We start from the raw sequence: 21645 nt of genomic DNA, 5'->3' as shown, positions 1-21645 counted from the left end.
TACTGAGGGTATAAAATCTCAGTTCTGTCATCCTTTGTAGAAAAGGATTCAATAGTGTAATGTAATGCATATCTTTGATCCACAATGGGATCTGAAACAGCACTTTGGAGAGTGACTTTTCAACATAAGCATAAAAGCCCTTATAACCTGAATAATATTTGCACTACTACAAAGCCGCCAGAATTGCTGCTGTTTGTTGCCTGGACCTTTGCAAAACAGGGGTAGGTAGGGACATTTAAGTCAGACAACACGTGAGGGAAAGAACTGAATTAGCATGCTGTCTCAATGTTGCAGCCTGTTTCCCTTTCAACCAGCAGTATACATTTTTGGAGGGAAACCAGTATCCTGCTGCCATGCCACTGCCCCATCCCTCAGCAGGTTTGCCTTCAGCAGCCTTCCCCAAAGCTGGCGGTTGGAACCTCTGGGGTCAGGGTGCATGGCTACATGCCTGGCAGGAGGCCCCAGCATATGGGCACAAGCACAACATGGATAGATCTGGTGTTTAGAACGCTTTCAGAACCCTCACATTTTGAATTTGTGTTAATGTTTGGGAAATTTAAACTTCATCCAAATGGTTGGTTGTAGCGGTTCCTTAATCTCTACAAGTTTTTGACAGGTAAAGATAGACAGGCCAACAAAAAAAAGTCTTTTGCCACCCTGCCAGGAGCTGCTGCCCCCTGCACCACCCATGGAGTTATCTTCCACACACTCCAGGCCAAGGGAAGTAGGTTCACTAGAATCCTCTCAGGAAAACCCATCTCCCATGGGCTATCAGCCTTGTGCGTGATGCCCACTGACATGCTCCAGACTCCTGAGTCTGCGTTGGATTGATCATCTCTGGTGCAGGGACAATAACATCCAAAATTGCCATGGCCACTTGAAGAGCAAGTACATGTTGCCACTTAAGGTTCCATGGCAGTAGCTCTTTTTTGTTCAGCCGACAAGCTCCAGCCATGCCAGCATGCATTTTAATACACTACTAGATGTCTACTGTATCGATAAAAAAGATCTATTTTCAGAATTACTCAGAGATCCAAAAGCACTAGCCTGTCCAGAAATAAAATTTAAAAAAAAAGAGAACAGTTAAAAATAAATCTGAGGCGGCTTAATAAAGGAAAATGTAACATGGCTGTAAAAATAAAATCTGTTCCATGCTGGAGCATTTGGCTCCAAGTGAGGATTTGGCTGACTTGTGGTCATAGCTCTGCTGTTTGGCTTCCATGGTCAAACTTTAAAATAGCTACCCAGCCCCAGGAAATGAAGAACAGGTCTGTGCCCCTCACCACGAGCAGGCTGGATGTGTCTTTTTTCTCTCTGTTCCTCTATATGTCTCCATCTAACAGGAAGCATGTATGATGTTTCTCCTCATCTGGTGCTTCTCCATAGCAAAGGCTGCTTTCTGTCAGTGCCGGTTCGCGTCAGATGTGCTTTCTGCAATTTTTTTAGACTTCCCAATTACGATTCCTTCTTCTCCCCTCACCCCCAGTTGTGAAGTGAATTTAGAAACGCTGGATGACAGCAAGTTCAAGGGATGAGCCACTTCTCATTTTCCTCATTCGTGTAATTTTTTTCTTAAAGCCACAATCTGCACACATTGCTTCAGAATCCAATCTGAGTTTTTTCATTCCCATTTAGCAGCTTAACAGCTTTGTTCAGTTTATCATGAAGAACTTTCCTGTGCCCAAATATATTCCATACTGGTTTATGATGAAATTTTGTTTCCTTTTAGAACATTTTTGTTGAAGCATCCAGAAAGCACAGGAAAATCATAACTAAAAATCAAAATCCAGAATGTATTTGAGTAAATTTGACAAATACGATGAACAGTCTGGAAAATTAGTGAAATATTTAGAAATTAGTCTAAAAGTATTTAATTTGCCCCGTTTTATGAGGCTGGCTAAACCCAGCTACTCGGATTCTTCCCTGGCACCTGCAGGCTACCAGGTGCAACATCACAGCACGGTACTATCAGACATACAACAAAATAATCTCCTTTTGCCATATATCCTTTTTGTAAGCAGCAGAGGGTTGTGTAAACAATGAAATTGCTCTGTTGTCTGAGATTATTTATATTCTTTAGCTTGGAGCTGTTTTTTCCCTTTTCTTCAGAGTTTGTATACTGTGCTCTGTCAGGAAACGGGCAGGTTTCTGGTCTGTTTCAGCACAATGGAAAATGCTTTCTCTGTATCTGGAGCAGGAAAATACTCTGTGCCGTGTCACTCAAGCATGGCAACAAGAAGTAAGAAACAGTAGGCCAAAAGTTAGAGCGAGGAGGAATCAATTCCTGTAGTAACATTTTTTGGTTTGTTCGAAGTTGCAGCATAACCTTTCTGTTCCTTTCTAAATCGCTGCCTTGGGTTGTCTCCAAACAAAATGAGCTCACTTCAGAGGCTTTTGCTTAGCAAATACAAGATGTAGTGTGTGGTTGCTCTTCTGTCTTGGTGCTGCTGGGCTGGGAGCAGAGCGGATGAGTGTTTTACATAAAGGCTGTCGTAATAGGTTGTCTAAAGGGAGCACAAAAGGAAGATGCAGCCTAAAACTGATGGGTTTTGTTCTGCTTCCAGTGAGTACAGAAAGACAATGTCAAAGGTGGAAATGCCTGGGGAAAAAGCCATCACCCTCAACTTCATTCACATGAGCAAAACGATTCTATTGATTGCAACAAAGTTCTTTTTGCCAGAAAGTACCTATTACCTTTAAATAACGTATGTTGCCCTGCCTGTTCTGCAGAACCTGCTGTATACAGGTTGAAGCAATTCGTACATATTTGGACTGATCGTATCGTATCGTACATTGTGGAGCCAATATTTACACATTCTCGATAGTCTATCAGTGGTTTCTCTTTCCATTCCTCTTTAAAGATACTGTACTGTGCTATCTATACTACATATACAATACTAATTGCTGTTCTATAGTTTGGATCACCTAACAGTTTCTCATATTACAAGCCGGACACACAGTACCAATATGCTCAAGGCATTTAGGCGCCTATGGATGCAGGCAGCCAGCCAGCAGGTTTTCAGTAATTCCCATGGGATTTAGGCAACCGAAGTCCCAGTAGCAGTCTCTCTGCACTGCCAGGAAGAGACTTTCTGTACATCTGGTCTTTGAATATTTGCAGACACATACACCTATATGTGCTAAACGCTGTTGACGTGATCTATAAACATGAAATTAAACATATGTAAATGCAAGCAATACAGCAGCACATTATGAAAATTATGAATAGATAAGCATTGAAGGAGAATTAATTTGCTTTGCCATAAAGAGCTGATGAAAATGTTACAAGATTTTGTTCTTATCAATTGGCTAAGTCCCCTCAACATGAACCCATGACTGTGGGGATTATTGTAACAGCAGGAAAAACATTTGTGAACTGTCATCCCTTTAGTAGTTCCCAGGAAAATGTGTCTTGGAATAACTCCTAATTATGTGTGCAGGGGGAGGAGGCTTGGATCGGGATTGCTATTTATGTTGGCCTAAATCTTTGCTCTTTTCAGTTGCACGCTGACAACACCTTATGGGTAGAAGAGCGTTGTTTGTGAGCATAAAGGCATTTCGTGTGTTTACATTTAGGCTATTGAAAGCTCACAAGGCATCATTATAAAGATTAACACAACTGTGGAAGTAAGATAATTTAGGAATACTTAGTTTTATATGCCCATTATGCTTTCAGAAGGGTAGAGTCTGAATATTTTAATTTTTTTACCCTCAGAGTATCTGGAGTTATTTATGTAAAAATATCAGGGGGGTTATCAAATTTGGGAAGTGAATGGTACACACTACTTTTTATACATGTAATGTGCAATCTGGATTTTGTGGTATCCAAGGCATAAAGCAGTCACTAGCTCCAGCTCCAGGTACCAGTCCCACATACACTTACCCTATTCTTGTTTTATCTGATGGATCTGTAACTCTACAAAGAATAACCACTCGAAGGAGGAGTATAGTCATTCTCTAGCAGAAAACCAGCACTACTCGGTTCAGTCAGGTACCTTGCCTGCAACTGCTCATTGCTCAGTGGTTCAGTGTAAAGTGTAAAATTCCCTCAAAGCACTTCACTCACACAGTAATATACTGGAGAGGAAATTCCCTCCTAACCGCAGCTAACAACCAGATTATGTGTTGAAGCATGAGCAGTCATAGCCTTTGCAATGGCAACTTAGGTGGTGTGTTTCCTAATTCTTATTTTTTTTTTTCTTAAATTACCTTCTAATATTCTTGGATGTGTTTAACTATTTACTAAAACATCAACTTCCTTTTAACATTGGCTGAACACGTTGGGTTGGGGGGCATTTTTTTGTGTTCTTTACTTACCATAAGCAAGACTGGGGTTTTTTTATGATCTTTGCAAAATCACCTCTCACATCTTGTTTTGTCTTTTTTTTTTTCTACAGAAGAAATAAATTTAGATTTCAACCATTCCTTAAATGAGAAAGGTTTGACCATGCTGCTAATGATTTCTTGTCTTTTTCAATGTCTTCTACTCCTATTTTGTTTTTATTTAAGACGAGGTGAGAAAAATTGAACTTCAGACATAATAATACCCAACCATCAGTTTACTAAATGGCATCTGATTAAATCAGAGATTGACTAAACTCCAAATCAGTAAAGAGGCTTTGTACATCTGTGCAAGAAAGAAACATGAAGGGACGTAATTGGCACTCATGAGAGAGGAGTCCTGTCACTACCATTAACCGTTCCTAATTTTTATTATTTATCAAAAGGAGCTTCTAGTACATACAAAATTCAGTCGTAGCACAAAATGGAATTACGGCTGGAAAAAAAAAATACACCTGGCATTTTGATATATTGTTTTTTTAAAAGGAGCTGGTAAAAGCTGTATGATAAATATACATACAGGGTTTTTAAAAGTTTGTGTACTCCTACTCAAGAAACACAGGGTTTCTATCAGCTTTACCTAAGTCATCGTTAAATTAAAAGTACTTGAGAAAATGTGTGAGTGATGGATGCTACAAATACAAAAGGTTACAGTTCATTTTCCTTCCAATAAACATGTGTAATTTAAAATAATACCAGTGGAGGTTTCCTATGCCCATTACCTCAGCGAGAAGACAGGCAATTTAATACATGCACATAATAAATCTTTGTGTGAACCAAGACCAAAGTAAGTCATCAATGCTAAATGTTTGACAATGTGAAGTATTTGAATAAAGCAATTAGTTGTTTTTCCTATATAAAACATAGAATCCAAGCTTAATTTGAATTAATTCCAAGATACAAAGCAAACTGCCTCTTACTTTCACAGTACACTCTAACCATTTACAGTCTTTACATGTATTTTCGTTGTTTCATGCAGGTTTTGTCTAATCAATACAGACATGTCCTTAATTATATTGGAATCTTTTGAAGAAAGTAGATACAACACTTTTAAGCTTTACCAAGTCTACTGGAAATATATTCTTACTAATAGAACTGTGTATATTTAAAAGAAAAATTATAAAATTTAGGCAATCAAAAAATACAGACCTCACATTTTACCTGTATTCCTAGACCTAATTCTCTAATCTCATAATAATTTAATCTAATCCTCGTTATTCCCAGTTAGTACAAATGGCTCAATCTCAGCTGGAATAAACTGGCGTCAGTCCCACTGAATTTTTGTACCCCAGATTTTTTTATTTAGACTTTGTTACATTTTAATAAGGGGTGGACGGGGCGGGGGGTGTTGGTGTTTGGGAGTTTTTACCTCTGTACCTTTTTTAACATGAAGCCAAGGACAGATTTTAAAATATCTTATCACATGTTTCTAACTGCCTAAGAACCACCTTCAAGATCCTGATTAGCACAATTATTTTTAAGGCTACTTCTTCCTGTTTTTAAAATACAGTTATTCTTGTTTCACTGTAGAAATCATACTGTTCCACATTCTTTAAGCTCCTGAGAAGAAGCCTGCTATGTTTGGCTCTGTAACAGATTCCCAACAAGCGTGGAGAGTCAGTCCTGCAAAGCTGAATTTATAACCTTGGATATAAATATGTTCGCTATTAAATCATTTAGTCTCTGACTTTCTTGAGTAAGATGTCAGAAATTAGTATTCCTGAGTTGTTCAGATTCTACCTTTGGAGATGATTTACACTACTGCAAGACACGTCTCTTTTATTTTGCATGGCTAATTTTCTACATTATTCAGCAGGGGAGGAGGAAACGGTTGTTTGTTTTTTACAGTTTTGCAGATCTATCAAAGGCAACAAATAAAACAAATTATATGCAGTGAGTGTTTCAGAATCCCTATTTTCACAGCAAATTAAGTTCAGGTGCATTAACTGGAGTAGCAGACAGTTACTTAAATAGCAAAATGTGTGGTGTAATCGTCCCAGATTTAAAGGATGGGCTGTACTGTAAGATTTCACATTCATATGGCATACAGAAATAGAGCTCTGATTAGTAAATTGTTTATAGTATTTTCCATCTGTACAAGGCTTAGAAAAAGGGCCTTTCTCTGGAATGGAGCATTTGCAACTTTAAGATGAATGAGATTTCAGAAACTTCTCAAGGGCTGGAATCCTCATCGCTGGGGTCTTTATAATACCCGTTAGAGGAAGTGGCGTGAAAGTGGAAGTTGCTGTAAGACACAATACTATACTAGCAGGAGGAATGCCTTGATGATCTGTCATGCCTTTTCCACGTCTACCTTCTATAGCTTTTCTCCTAGAGCTCAGTCTTAGGACTTCTTATGCTGATGCCTGACATCATTTGGCAGTGATTATCATCATTTAGTCAGGCATGACAGTGGAGTCAGTATGACCCCTCTTGCAGGAAATGTAGGATTTCTGCATATAGTTATTTTCCCTTTTACTGAATACGCCGTTATCGCTGCAAATATCATAAATTCAATCTTCACTCAGCGTTGCCATGTAACTTCATTGCAACTAATCCAGGAGCTAAACCTGCCTACATGATGAATGCTAATTATTTTGTTTAACCTGTTTTTCCTTCTAGTCTTATTAGAACCTGTTTGTAATTAAGCCTAATTATATTCATGTTATGAAGTTAATTTACAAGTGGATAGTCCATTTGGTTACTAAAATGAGGTTATTCTCTCACTCACCTTCTGATGTCTAAGTCATTGCAAGAACTAACACCATCCTGCTCCCCTTGCATGATATCCCGTGTCATCTCAGTGATCAGCCTCCAGTTGTAACTGGCCCAGACCAATCTTCAGGGCAGGATGGCACTCTGGTTTTCATGCTTTCTGGAGCCACTGTGTGTTGCTACAAGCTCCTTCCTTGGATGCCTCTTTTGGCAGGGCAGTATTGCTATGGAATCTGCAGCACTCAAGGGATCAGACTTCACTCTGGACTGTCAGAACCCTATCAAGCTTAGATGTTAACAGTGAGACTGACTCCAGAGGTCCCTCTCCCATACTGTCCTGAGATGACACCTATTTCCTACATTTATAGTCCAGTCATATTTTTGGATGTATCCTCCTGAGTACTATGGACCACAGATGCAGATGGTAACATGAGGCACAGTCTCAACTTGCGATCATGCAACTGGACTCAAATGACCCACGCCTACAGTCCAGAAAGACCCCAAGAAGCCAGCCTTATCAAAGAGAGCATCTGGGGTGTACCAACAAAAATCCCAAGCAAATCAGTTTCCAGGCATTTTCCTTCCACTGCCTCCTGGTGCAGATATAAACTTAGACATGTCTGAGCAACATACACCCTGCAACTTCCTTCCACATGTTCCCTGGGAGAAAGGGAAGTATAGAGAGGGAATGGAGAGGCCTGACTCTATTTTAAGTTATTATTGGGGAACATGAGGTGTGTTAATGCAAGTCACACCTAAGTTCCTATTGCTGTTCTGAGGGATTTTGAACTTGCTGAAGGATTTCAGGCCCTGGCCTGTGAAAGAGTCATATTGGCCTTTAGTGGGGAGAAAATTCTTCATCAGTTCCCCCTTGAGTAAAGAAAAGCCTTTTGTATTATTTTGACATTTTGTATGGGATTCCTAATAACAGTTTTGGATTTAAATGCGACAAATTAATAATGAGATTAAATAGGACAAGAAAGAGAAAATCAGATTAAACCAAAATAAGCAGCATTCATAACATCTGTAGGCTTTTCTAGTTATGCCAAGGATTAATTGCAATAAAGGAACAAAGGGATAGATTGAAGAGCAAAATTCAGATTACTCTGCATCTGACCTAAGGAGATCCTGATGTGTTTACGTTGAAGATCTTGGAATTGCTCACAATTCAAACCCTTCTCCTAAAAAGGAAGATTCCTTCAGGACTCATTTTTCTCCCACCATCTAAATGCCACCGAAGACCAGACCCTGCAGTAGCCCCTCCTCCCCTCTCTGTCCCCTGGGAATTCAGGTGGTAAGATCCTACTGGACGTCCTGGTTTTCTTGCAGAATAATCTACATTTGGTACAAGTCATTATAAGATGTCTAACACTATATGAGGCATGATCACAGGGAATGCCTTTACACCCAGTTGCATTGGGATTAAACTGTTTGTTTGGGATGTGTAAGACCCATATGTCACTCCTTTGCATGGAGATGGTAATTACTGAGAAGTGAGAACAGACAAATCCAGAAGAAAAATGGATTTTTTTTGGTTTCTTTAATGAAAAACTGGAATTCCTACAGAATAGCTATCCCTCCCTTAGCAAATCTTCAGACAAAAAAAAAAAAAAAACAAAATAAAAAGAAACACACATCAACAGGACTTTTCTGAAAACACAGTGATGACCCTATGGATGCATGCCAAATACATTATGGATCTTAGCATTTTGGTTGCTTGACAGCATTTTGAGATGTGAGTGCTGTGATTTCCTTATTATCCAGTATCTTCCACGGGGTAAATGCATAGTGCTATAAGTTTTTCTGCAAATTTTATCAATCCATGTGCCCTGTAATGTCTTTCATATCAAGTTCTTAGTTACTGACACCCTTTCATTAATTTTTTTTTTTAAATAACAGTGACTGTTTCTCAATTGAGTTCATTATTACTAACAGATATGTTTCTAATGTATCTGTGCTTTTAATTTTGAGATGCATCCAAGCATCAAAGTGAAGTGTGTTATTTCAGAACTTTAATTGTTCCAGCATGCTGGCACTTCTAATAGGTGCATGTTCTTCCTTAATTAAAGACAACTCTTCAAGATCAGTACACTGTGCCTTGTTGATCCATGATTGCCTCAGCTAACTCCCAGACAGCCAGTGAAGTTTATAGAAATCCTGCTAAAATCTGAAGACTGGGGAAAAAAAAAACCTTACTCTTTAAACAAGAATGATTTCCCTTGGCAAGATACAAAGATGAATCACTGCCAACGCTTTCCTTTAAGAGCCATGTTAATAAAATTGGGCCAGATAATACTCCTTATTTCTGAAACATCTTTTTCTTAGGCAGCCTCATATTTCACACAGATCTGTGGTAGGTAGCCTGACAGCAATCAAATACAAGTCTAGAGAGAGGAATGAATTTCTCCTTCCATATATCCAAAATGGGTATTTTAGTAAATGGATGTTTTCTAAACTGGATTTGCAGAGCTCTTTTATTTTCAAGATAGGTAGTGTTTTTCTCCAGACAACAGTTAGGACATTGGAATGAAGTCACACATGCCTTAATATTTGTTGAACTTCAATCATTGTACGAACTAACAGAAGTCAAATGTGTTTCTGACAATTCTACAGAGCTCAAAATTTACAGTCAAGTTGTGGATATTGGTCTCTTTATGATACACATCTGTACAGGCACATTTACCATAGTATCCAGACACCTCACAATTTTTAGTGTGTGTATTCTCAGAATATCCCGGGTGCTAGAGAAGCATTAGTGCAGTTTTACAGATGGGAAACTCATACACCACTTAACTTTCTTGGAGTCATCATGACTTGCAAACTGTGAAGACCAAGAAGCACCCTGGAGTTTCACCCTTTGCAAACAGTATGACACGACCGCTTCCTTGCTTACCTGCCCAGACACGCACCCTGGCTACTCCCTGGCTGTACAAGAGAACAAGACCTCAGGGGCTCCCATGCTTCCATGCTCAACTTCCCTTTCTTCTCCTGCACCTGCTCGGATTTCTCCCAGGAAAAAAGACTTCAGCTGTATAGCTAGAGAGATGACCAAGGACTGGATGATTGAGTGACCAGGAGTATGGGATGTACTGGTCAATACAACTTCACAGGAAGCCTGATGCAGAACTGTTAAGTCTCCTTGAGCCCTGCATTTGCACAGTGACCAGTCAGCCTTTGCTTCTTCTGACTCTGGGTATCTGAGACCCTGACGTCAAAGGATATCTTGATGCATACCTTGTTACGGTACTTTGGTGGGAACAATGCTTGAAGGTCATATGGTTGTCCACTGTGTCCAATCCATTTCAACCATAACAGCCAACCTGATGAGGTCCATGAACTCTAAGGCAATTTCAGCAGGCATATTTTGATGTTTTAGTGCACTGGTGTAGCCTACGTATATATATATTAGAATTTTTCTATCGAGTATTAAAATGTGACCAACCAAATCTGCAAAACTAGTTCCTGATACAAGTTCAGGACAGAGTTTATTATCCTCAGTATCATATGATTTCTGCTGCAACCTTTAATTGTAAAAATGGATATTAACCTCACCGACTTCTTTCCAAGTAGCAATTAGACCTTTCCATAATTACTTCCTCTCTCCTCTGGGGCTTACCTTTTTCCTTTTCTGAAACAATTCATTTGGTTTGTTCTCCCTTTTTTTTTGTCATACGGTGTTTATTGATCACTTTATCATTCTTCTGTACAGCTTTTAAAGGGTCTCCTATATGGAGAAATGCATTCTGTATGGATAGTTGGAACTGTGACTTTATGAAAGTCGGAAATAAATTGTAGTTTGGCTTGTAGGGTGTGTAAAGCAATTCCAAGCCCCGCTACCGCTCTTTGTTCGGCCTTGAATCGCACTGTTGTTCCAGCTCGAACGCGTGTGTTGATCAGACTTCCAACCGCGAGGCTAGTTTTATTGCTGCACAAACAGGGATTAGTGCTGCGCCACGCTCGTTTTCACTTCTGCCCTGATTTTGAGCACTCTTTTCAGAGGTGAAGGGTTAGTGGAGTAACTCAGCGTGCCACTTCACCTGCCTCTGCCTCCAAAGAATTACTTAGTCGGTGCATTATTATTAATGACAGCAAAAGAGAGCAACACGGCCGCTGTAAGATCACTGAAGGATACTATGATGCATTTCACATACCTCATTTTCCACATCAAGACTCGCAGTATCCTCGACATGGTCTTCCAGGAGTTCATTAAGTTTAAGACAGGTGACATGTGGCAAAATACGGAAACTTCCTGAGGCAATGTGACACTATAAATAAAATTACTCACAAACAATTCATCTTCTCCTAATCCCTTCCTCTCGGAGCCTTAAATTGTTCTATGACATAGTTGGTATAGCATGTCTGACATTGCTTTTGTCTGCAGTTTTCACCGACCAGAATTCTTGCAACACTAGCCTGGATGCCATTGAAAACAACATAATAAAATATAATTAGAAATAAAACAATTTTGTTTTAATTAAGTTTAAGGATATTTTTGGTGTGCATCAAGCTGTCAGCATTTGCTGTTAAGAAACATGGTGTTTCAGGGAATTATTAGCTTCTGCTTTCCCCCCCCAGTCTTAATTTTTTTTTTTTTAGTGTGCCTTTTGGGAGCTATTTCTTAAAGGTTGGTTCAATATTAAAACCCACAAAAAATGGATTCAAAAAACTTGGCTTTCACTGCAAGCCAGTATGGGAATACATACTGTCCTGCACTGCTATTTGCACTAAAATCACCAAACAAAATGTAGTTATTGAAAATATGATCTTTTATTGGGGGAAAGGGGGGGTGTTAATTTTGGTGTAACCAATCCTGCCTGTGCTGCTATATAAAGATGACTCTAAGACAGCTATCCTATAGATGCAAACAGAGCATCTGGACTTCTCCTAAAAAAGAAAAAAGAACCTCAAAAAACCCAAAACACTCCTCATTTTTTTATTCAAAAGCAATACAGCAGAGTATTTGCAAAGAGGGGCAGGCCTGAAAAAAAAAACCCAACTGACTTGTCTTGCATAAACCACAAACTCTTCTAACTAAAAAATTGCTTTTTTGTTTTCTTCTGCATTTCATGCAGCCTGTCCAAAGGAAGGAAAACAGATTTAATTTGTGGTGACTGATGTTTCGGAGCAGGTAGTTCCATCCGTTCTCAATGGGATGCCTCACAGCTATGCGAAAGGAGTCATTTATAGCTCAGGAGACATAATAAGACCTTTAAAGATGCATCTAACCTTTGGAAAATCTTCCAGTTTAATTCTGTTTCTTTAGCTGGAGGCCAGCTCTTCTGAATTCCCCCCGATACAGAGCTGAATCTAAACATGGACCCAAAAAAAAGTAAATATTTGGCTGAAGAAACTGCGATGTTTTTATGGGGCTGTGGTGTTTGGAGGGGGTTTTTTTAGCTTTCAAGGTGCTGCAGAAATCCTTCTGAGAACCCACTTCTGATGGTGTAATAACTGGCTCCATCAGCTGTTCTCTATTAAAACTGTAAAATACTGCAATAGAAATATAGTTCCATAAATAAATGCTTATAAAAATATACATATAATGCATGCTAACACCCATAATGTGAATTTTAAGTCTAAATGTGTGTCTCTCTAACCATGTTGGCACTACCAATTGGAATTTCACTGCATATCATGTGGCTGATGGAGAAGGCACATTGAAATCAAGCTGTTAAACACACCATCTCCATTTTTTATTTCACTAGAGTATGTTTGCTGTGTTTTTAAAAGAGCATTGAAAAGCCCAGGAGATGAATTCTGCTCTGAAATTGCTATTTGCTGACATAGAAATAGCTGTAAAAATACAAGCGGAAAAAAATACAGTGTAGCAATATATTTTCATTTATTTGGGGAAAAAGTAGTTTTAAAGAAGAATTATGGTCTGTCTTCGGAATGATAAAGCAGTATAACTAGCATTAAACACAGCTGAAATTTTGTAATGACCAAACCTCAGCTCATCCAAATCCCCAATAGCATTAACTCCTTAGAATTGGGCTGTAAATTTGATTAGCCTTACAACAGACATGAGACACAAATGTTCTTCCTTATAGAGTCATATTAAGTGGCTGCAAAAGAAGATGACAAGGCATTGTAGAGCAGCACATCCAACCTTTTTAAGCTAGGGACAAGCTCCAGCTCGCCCAGCTTTCAAAACTGCATTTAAATACGGGGCGATTTCATGAATTCTGATATAACATGAGGATTACATATGGTGAGGTGAGGGGGGATTTAGCAGCTGCAGTCTTCCTATAAATCATCCAGAAGCTTTTCTTCATCCTTTAGTTCTCCTGATGGACATTTTTCATGAAAGCTACATTGCTGAACCTCAGCTTCAGTCCATGCTTGTTTAATTTGGTGCTTTCTATATGTATTTCATTATTCTTGCTCTGTCCTTTAACATAAAATTGATGTTGTAACTCCTGGTGTGTTCCATTTTTACACGGAACTAATCAGAGTATTGGATAAAAAATTTTCTTTAAAGAAGCTAAGGGTTCTAGAGGCACCCCAGGGCAGGTTTCTAGAAGCAAGATTCAGGGCCTAGAAGGAACAGTGAATTATGACACCTTAAAGGTTTCGAGGTCAATAGAGCTGCAGCAGATTCTCAGGTGAGCTGATGGTGTCCACCATGACATGGCTCCCCATGCATGGCTTTGGCAGCCAGCACTGCTTGCAATGCAGCTCCTGGGTTTCATCGCTGCCGAGCGTGGCAGGAAATCACTTTGTCTCATCCAGGCTTCTCCAGCCACCAGTACCCTGAGGGCTGGGATGTCCACACCTGGCCACCCATCAGGGAAGAAGCTACTCATGGGTGGTGCCTCCCCAGATCTCAAGCTGGGCACAGTGTACCAGGTGATCCAAGAGGTCCTGTGTATGTTGTCACCTGCCAGGCCAGGAGTCACAGAGTTCTGCTGTTGTTGTTATTAATTTATTGTGGGATTATTTTCATTTATTTCACTAGGCTGTTCTGAACACACGTTTCTGGCGTAGCTTTGTATTCTGCTCCCCTGGTTTTCATTGTCATCTGGACACAGTCCCATTTGGAGTGAATTTCTGAAACGAACTCTGATTCACTGATGAATCATGCTACTTCTAAAACAAAAAGAAAAAGCTAGAGTGGTTTACTAGCTATGGAAACAAATTTCTAACATCAGGGATAAAACCACACATACATATATATATATATATAAAAATGGAAAATAAGAAACAGTTTTATAGTATTGAGAAATGGAAACATAGGAGAAGTACCGTTAAGTATTTCGAGACCCAGTATTCCTTTTTATCTCTTAGACAGTTTACACAGCAATTGTTTTATAAATACGTATTTCACCCTGCTAATGGAGATTTCACAATACTTCTTACATAGTGAAGCCCGGCTGGTGCTCAGCCATGTGTTACTTAGTTTAGGGGGCAAATGGGAAGTATTGTTTCTTCCTCATATTTGGTATTTTGTAGGACTTGCAAATAGATCTTGCAATTGTTTTAATTAATATGCTTCAATTCAACTGGTAAACTCCATTTTATGACCCATCTCCATGAACTGCATAGCAATAGTGACTCATTAAGTGTTGAGAGATCTGTCTCCTTGGGCCTGCCTACCAGCTTCCTCCTCCCCCAGGGACAATACAGCTTGGGCCTGAAGCTGTCTTGCTTCATGCTGGTGCCTAAAGAGTCTGTTTGCATTTCTGGGGTTCACATGCAGCCCTTACATCGGCCAGTGCAAATGCAGTGTGCTGCAGAGAATTGGCCAGTCTGGCACTGGTTGGGTGGCTCTGATCTGAAGTTAAAATTTCCCCCCGACCAGCTGTCTTGACTTCCCAAACAAAGCAGTTGTGCCTGATGGTTTTACCACTTCATGGGAACTGCTAAAAAAAGGCATCGCTTCAAACACCTGTTGAAGAGTCCTTATTAAGGTCCTCATAAATAGCTACGTATAATGACAGCACACATCCAGACCTTCCAACAAGGATGTGAAATAGCTGGGCATCTCTGGCAGTAACTGTGTTCTTCTGTTTCTTGAGTTTGGGCTCGTAAATGAGCAAGTGGCTTTGCCAAATTGTAGGTTTGTTCTTTTATTCAATATTATTGTAACCAATAACACGATAACCAAACTGCAAAGAATGGTATTATTGTTATTACCGAGAGCACCTTTTCAGTAGCATCTGCTCAGCAGCTGGCTGTGGGTGCAGCTGTCCTGCTCATGCTACAGCAGGCAAGGACCTCTCTCTCTTTGCTTCAGCACAGGGAGACACCAATGGAAGGAGGTACCGACTTGAGGGAAGCATCCTGAGATGATAGTCGGTTGACTCCCACTCTCGGTGGGGTCAGTTACACACCAACAACAAAAGCTATGTAGACCTCAGACACCTTACAGGCCACTACCTCCACTGTTTCAACTGCCAAACAAAACACTGCAAGGCTGGAACATATGGATGCACAGCCTGGTTCCCTGCATGACTGGGCTTCCACAGATTTCCCCACTTTCTTATCGAGAACTCCTTTCACTGATTCCCCCACCCTGAAAGAAAGTAGACACCTTCCCATGCTGGGAACAGGTGAGGGGAAGAGAGTGTACCTTCCAAATATGAATGTTGTTGAAATACTTCCTTGCTCCAAAAAGGAGGTATAGACGGAAACCCACACTAGGAAACTAAACACTGTGATCTATCATCCAGGATTGGAGATGATGATATGATCCTCGGTACCCATCTCAGTGCTCTTTCAGTATAGCAAGGAAATTGATTTACAGCTCTCACTGTGAAAGACACACTTTCACAGAAACATTCATCCCACACATAAAAGACTTTCAGATTTGAACTGGATAAACCTTTACTACATCACATCACTTTTCAGTGACTCACATAAGGTTTTATAAAGGTCTTAGTGGCAGCACTGTAAATACACACTAAACCTCATTAAGTGCTTGCTGCGTTCCAGATGATAATGCCATGATATTCCTGCAACCCGTCACAGCCAGATGCCTCAGAGGCCAAACCCCACCTTTCTCAACAGCAGGAAAACATTCATTGAATTTTGCTCCAAGGATTCCTTTCAAGTTCAACCCTTTGTCTCCATTTCTCCATGGGTCTGTGAGAGTGTTTCTTTGCACAGTGGTGCTGCACCCAGGAAGGGTGTGGGAATTCACAGCAGTGCCGTCAGGCTCATCCCTGAACGGTGTTACACTACAACAACATTTCCCTGTGGCCTAAGTCTTTTGCTGAGAGAAATTTTGCCCTTTGCCATTGGCATGGTTCCCCATTTACCCTGCAGTGCTTCTCAAACCTCATTCCAACCATGAAGAACTTTACACTCCTTAAATACCCATAGACTCTTAACCTCCTATTTACACAGAACAAAATCCTTCCAGTAATCTCCCTATATCGCTCTTCTCCTTGGCTGATGAGTTAAAGGTGATATAGTTGCTAGTCTGAAATTTTTTTAATGGATCTTAGGTCAGGTACGCTTCTTTGATACTCCTGTATGTAAAAATAGCAAAGCCTAGGTCTCGGTGACCTTCTCTGGATATATTAAGATATTAAAGGTAAGTATATGCAGTTAAGTGTTTGCAGGGCTGAGACTACAGGGACTCGGTACGCCACAGTCACGGCGATAATTTGCCTTACTAATTTAGTAGGTGCAAACTTATGATTCAAATCATGGGCTCTTCCTGAAAGTAGCAAAAGATTTTCATTAGATACTGTTCAGTAATATTCAGAAATGTTGGCAGTAAGCCAGTCAAATGCTTTTTGGCTAAGCCAACATATTTCTCCTATCATAAACTCCTACCATCAGCAAACAAAAAAGCACAGATTTTCTTTGCTTTGTGGAAGGCCTGACATCTAGTCCAAGGAATTTCATCAGTTAATAATGGAAATGCCACACTCAAATTACGACTCTACTGGGAAAGCTGAGATTCATATTGTTCAATGGCACCATCTTCAGTCAACTACAAAGCCGATTATTAACTGGCTTTATTAAGAAGTCACGTTCATCTGTCCCAAGTCAGGAGAAAACCTGGCATTGGTGCTTCTGAACTTGCACAGGGCGGTGGTACGATCTCGGGAAATTTGCTGTTCCAACAGTAGAAATCACAGAATCACAGAATCATAGGGGTTGGAAGGGACCTCAAATGACAGAGTATGGGTCCCCCCAGAAAAGGGAAATTCTCTGTATATTTAGTCTGCTTTAACATGAGAAAACTGGTGATGCCATACAGTCAGTTTTGGGAAAGTCTTATCTTGGTTTATTTCTTTTAGAGGGATGATTGGGGTTTTATTTTTAATTATTTGTGAAGTAATTTGTAGATCCAAATTAATGTAAAACTACTTTCTCAGGTTGTTTCTTCATTTTGGAAATATGAAAATATCTGGGGAATACCAAACCATGCAGCATTCTGCCCACATAAATGCTCAGAAAGATCCTGTAAATTAAATGCCAGTTCCCAAAGTTTGGAATTTATTTTCGCCACTTTGAAACTAATACTTGCTGCCCTAATTCCTGATCTTTCTTTATTCTTCAGCACTAAAAGTATTCATGAAAACACTTCGCTTGATACTGGCATATTTGTGGAAGTCTAATGCCATAAATAAATGACCTAGTATGTTTATTCTTACGACCTGAAAGCAACTTTTAGCTCAAAATAAAATTATTGGAACATTTGTTTGTAAGGCAGAATTTTGTGAAATGGGTTTAGTTATATGTTTACCAGAACTGTATAGCCAATTGCCAGCCAGCTCCTGCCCATCTTCTTCTTCCTTTCTTCCTGTATGCATGTGTGCTTTCAAAATGGGTCCAGTATCTGTAGGCACCTTGTTCTTACACTTAAACCTCAGAGAACTGAATGAGCCTGGATCTAAGAATAACTTTTTCATCCTTCCAAGGCTGACAAGTATTTCACGGTTTGTGTTTCCTTTTCAGCTGACCCCCTGGTTGGAAGTATTGCCACTCAGTACATGACTAACAGAGCAGAGCACGACAGAATGGCCAGACAGTGGACCAAGCGATATGCCACATAGGAACCTACTCTAGGATTTGCTGGACCTGTGCAAGCACATTCACTAAGTGCATCAATAGCCCTTCCCTTCATTCTTATTTTTTATTAAATTTTGAACCATTTTGTGACAAAAAGTTGTCCTTAATTTCTTTCTGGTTTTAATTTTTATTTTTTATTTGTTTTGGGTTGGTTTTTTTTTTGTTCTGTTAACTCGAAAGTTGTTTCCCTCAAATGTAGACAGGGAATTTTGGTTATCAGTGCAAAGAATGTTGGATCTGTAATAGTATAGAGCTTTGTCACAAAGCTTTGTATTAATGTGTGGGGTTTTTTTTTCTTTCATGTGGTTTTGGGGAAAACAAACAAAATTCAGAATTATATCTTGTTTCTACTTAAATGTAGTGTTTAGGGTTATTTTTTTGTACTGAAGTCTTTAATGGTGGGTGCATGCTACTGGGAACAAGTTTTGTATAAAAGCTTAAAATCAAGAATCACTGTGCATTACTAAGACTGTGTTTATCACTAGCCTTCTGTTTCCCACACAAAAGGCTATTGCGTTGAACAAATTAATATGTATTTTGATTTACTTAAAAAAAAGAAAAAAAAAGTGCTTGTAAATTTCTTAGGGACCTGCCACTTTTGACTGTGGATCAGTTGATGTACACTTGTATTATTAAAGCACTCAATAAAACACTGTGGCTGATAAATGCACTTCTTGCAAGGCAGTGCTTTTGCGTTTCTGCAGTATAGGCTGCGTAGTCCTCACGTGATGCAACAGCAGGTTAAGCAACTGTTTTTAGACTTAAACTCTTCATTTCTTCTCAACAATGCATTTCTTAACTTAGAATTTTTTATTGTGTGTATCTTTCAGATACAAATATCCTCTGGATTTTAAGGCCTTTCTTTTGCATGCCGGTACTCAGCCCAGCTATTTGGAAGCCTTTTACTGCATCATTTATACTATGGCTTCACTATATCCATCTTGTTACATTTAAAATAGTTGGCTATAAAAATAGCCTTGCAGCGAAAGCAGAATATTGATGATGATTTTATACAGCAGGCCTCATTTTGCCTTTCTCCAAGCTCTTTAATTGTAAAAGCAACTGTTATTTAAAAAAATAAATGAAGGTTTTCGATGGGAAAATTGAGCCCATTGCACCAATCATTCCCAGCACGTTCAATGGCAAGGGTACTTCTATTCAGAACTGACCTTCAGGCTAATTTTAGATATGCAGCCATAGAAGGAAAACTTCTACTTGGCTAAGGAAATGCGTGGGTGTTGTGATTTAGAAAATATATACTCTGGTGCTAATATCTAAATGGTTTTTGTGTTTCAAGGCGTATTGGAAAATCCCTGTCTCATATAATTAAACACTACAGATGCTATATACAGTGTTTGTCTGCCCTCTCCCCTTTCTCCTTGCCTGTGATGTTTAAAGAAGATCTTATCTTAAGGAAGATACATTACATTAGGGACAGTATAAACATACAGGGAGCCCCAATCTCATTACACTCCAACCCAATCCAACCTCTCTGAAAACTAAAACAGTCAAGGTGACACCACAGGGCCTCCATGCCAACCACTGCGCTGCTTGGCATTTCCAGGATGTTTTGGTTTTCTCTCAGCCATTTGCTAGTAACTGAACAGACATGCAGCTCGAACCTACTGGTGGGCTGTCCTCTGTATGAAGAAAAGCTGAACACTGAGTCTGTTGCAGGTAGCACATAACTAACGGTGACTTTGCTCTAGGTAGTATACAAAGACTGCCCTAAGAACCATGGGGATCGCAAAGAAATAGTTGGCCTCTTTTGATCAAAGCAGACAGACCATCTTCTGGTGTCTGCAGAAGCCAACTGTTTACAAGCCTGGCCATACAACATTTTGAGGCCGCCAGATCCTAAATACAGATGTGAAAGAAGAATAACAGTTCAAAAACAAAACCCAAAACAACAGACTTGTCTGAGCCAGAACAGCTTCTCAGAACAACTGTTGTATGTGCTTCCCTTGGAAGCTGCTTCCACCATACAGCTTGTCACAAAGTACCTCCACATGTGAAGGGAACCTTCCTTCTGTAAAAGTACAGCAAAGGAGTAAAAGGATTAAGAACAACTGCATCTTTCCCAGTACAGTGACTGTATTGTTTCTCTTACCCCATCTGCTGAAGAGATTCCTCCCATAAAAGACCTATATCCCCTGAGACAGCAATTAATGGGCAATTTCAGATTTCTTATGAATTACTTGAACCGTCTGCCACTCTGTAGCCTTCATTTACAATCAGATGAGCACAATGCAATAATTTCCCAGGTACATTATAAACATACTTGAAAAAGGAATCTGTGATTCCTTCTATGATCTTTTTTTTCCCAAAAAATGTAAAGAAAACATAAACAGAAGAGCCTGTTGTATATCTAATGAAGACATAACTGAAAGACAGCAGAGTTACCTTGGAGGGCAAATCACAGAATTCTTACAAAATGTCTATTCTCAGTTCATCAGCTCTCACTTGCCTTTCTTACCGATCAAAAGCTGCACAGTTTGAATTTGCAGGTAAGTTGCCCTCTGTGTGAAGCTGAACAGTGGCTTTGTCCTAGATAATATAAAACTACTGCTTTAAGAACCACAGGGATCTCAAAGAAATAATCAGAAAGGATCAACCCACATTGATTAAAGCAGATGCAGAGTCTTCTGGCGTCTGCAGGAGCCAAATGTTTGCAAGTCTGGCCATAAAACATTCTCCTCTATTTGCAAATCCGCTCTATTTGCCTCCCAAGTAATTCTTCTTTTCTTTCTTCTTTTTTTTTTTTTTGTCTGCTAAACCTGGGAAATATGAAGCGTTATTTGAAACCTGCTGTTGTTGCTGAGGAGAGATGATCCATCCCCAACAGAATTCAGTCTGCCAGCAGAGTCCCGCTGAACAATAATGTATTGGCATAGTCTCTTTTTTCTCATTTTCTTTTGTCTACACCTAGGAAATATTGCACATTTTTCTGCCCTACCTTTGCTCTTCAGATCCTCTGCAAATTCAGCTGATTCCTGATTCCTCTTTTATGCCAAATCATCTTATAAACTTCTTCTAGACGGTGAAGTCCACATGCTGCCCTCCGACAACTGGGTGTGAAAATCATTCAGATGACTCACACATAATAAAACATGTTCAATAGCAAACAGTTGCCCCAAACCAGTGTAGAAAAGCCATCGCTTCAGCAAACCTCAGCATTTCCTCAGTGACACAGAAATGCAAAAAGTGGCTTTTGTTCCTCAAAGACATTTCACAACTCTTCTGGATTCAACGGCAATATCGTGTAATCAGTATTTAATTCCCAGTAACGCCACCTAAATGTCGGTGTTGTGTACCCTTTGGCTTCAACTCAGATGAAGCAGAAGTCAGGGAACTCTCCAAATTGCCTTTACTCATGCACTCATCGTGAAAGTGGCCTGCATATCCCCCCACTCCATCCAACTGACCAGCTGATTTCCCTCCCCAGAAAGTTACAGAACAATGTAGCTTAAATTAAGGTACCAAAAAAACCTCCTGTATTTCCTGAGACAGCATTTCCAGTCTGCTCCAGGAGTGAGTGTTAGCAGCTCATAGCCCTTTTGA

General features: G+C 39.7%; 1 protein-coding gene across 1 annotated transcript in view; it reads left to right on the top strand.

Moving 5' to 3' along the window:
* The window catches only part of LOC311188583 (ubiquitin-conjugating enzyme E2 E2), a gene marked incomplete at its 3' end in the record, with an annotated part of 213741 nt that extends 195673 nt beyond the window's left edge, over window positions 1-18068 (top strand). Inside the window, exon 6 of the mRNA XM_084260037.1 lies at window positions 17971-18068. Coding sequence (XP_084116163.1) covers window positions 17971-18068 — 98 coding nt within the window. The remainder of the gene's footprint in view (window positions 1-17970) is intronic.
* Between the last annotated feature and the right edge of the window lie 3577 nt (window positions 18069-21645).

The sequence above is a fragment of the Gallinula chloropus genome, assembly GCF_964237585.1.
Source record: "Gallinula chloropus genome assembly, chromosome: 2".
In the NCBI taxonomy this organism is placed as follows: Eukaryota; Metazoa; Chordata; class Aves; order Gruiformes; family Rallidae; genus Gallinula; species Gallinula chloropus.
Note: the sequence above shows the minus strand (reverse complement) of the source record. Positions and strands in the feature narration are given on the sequence as shown.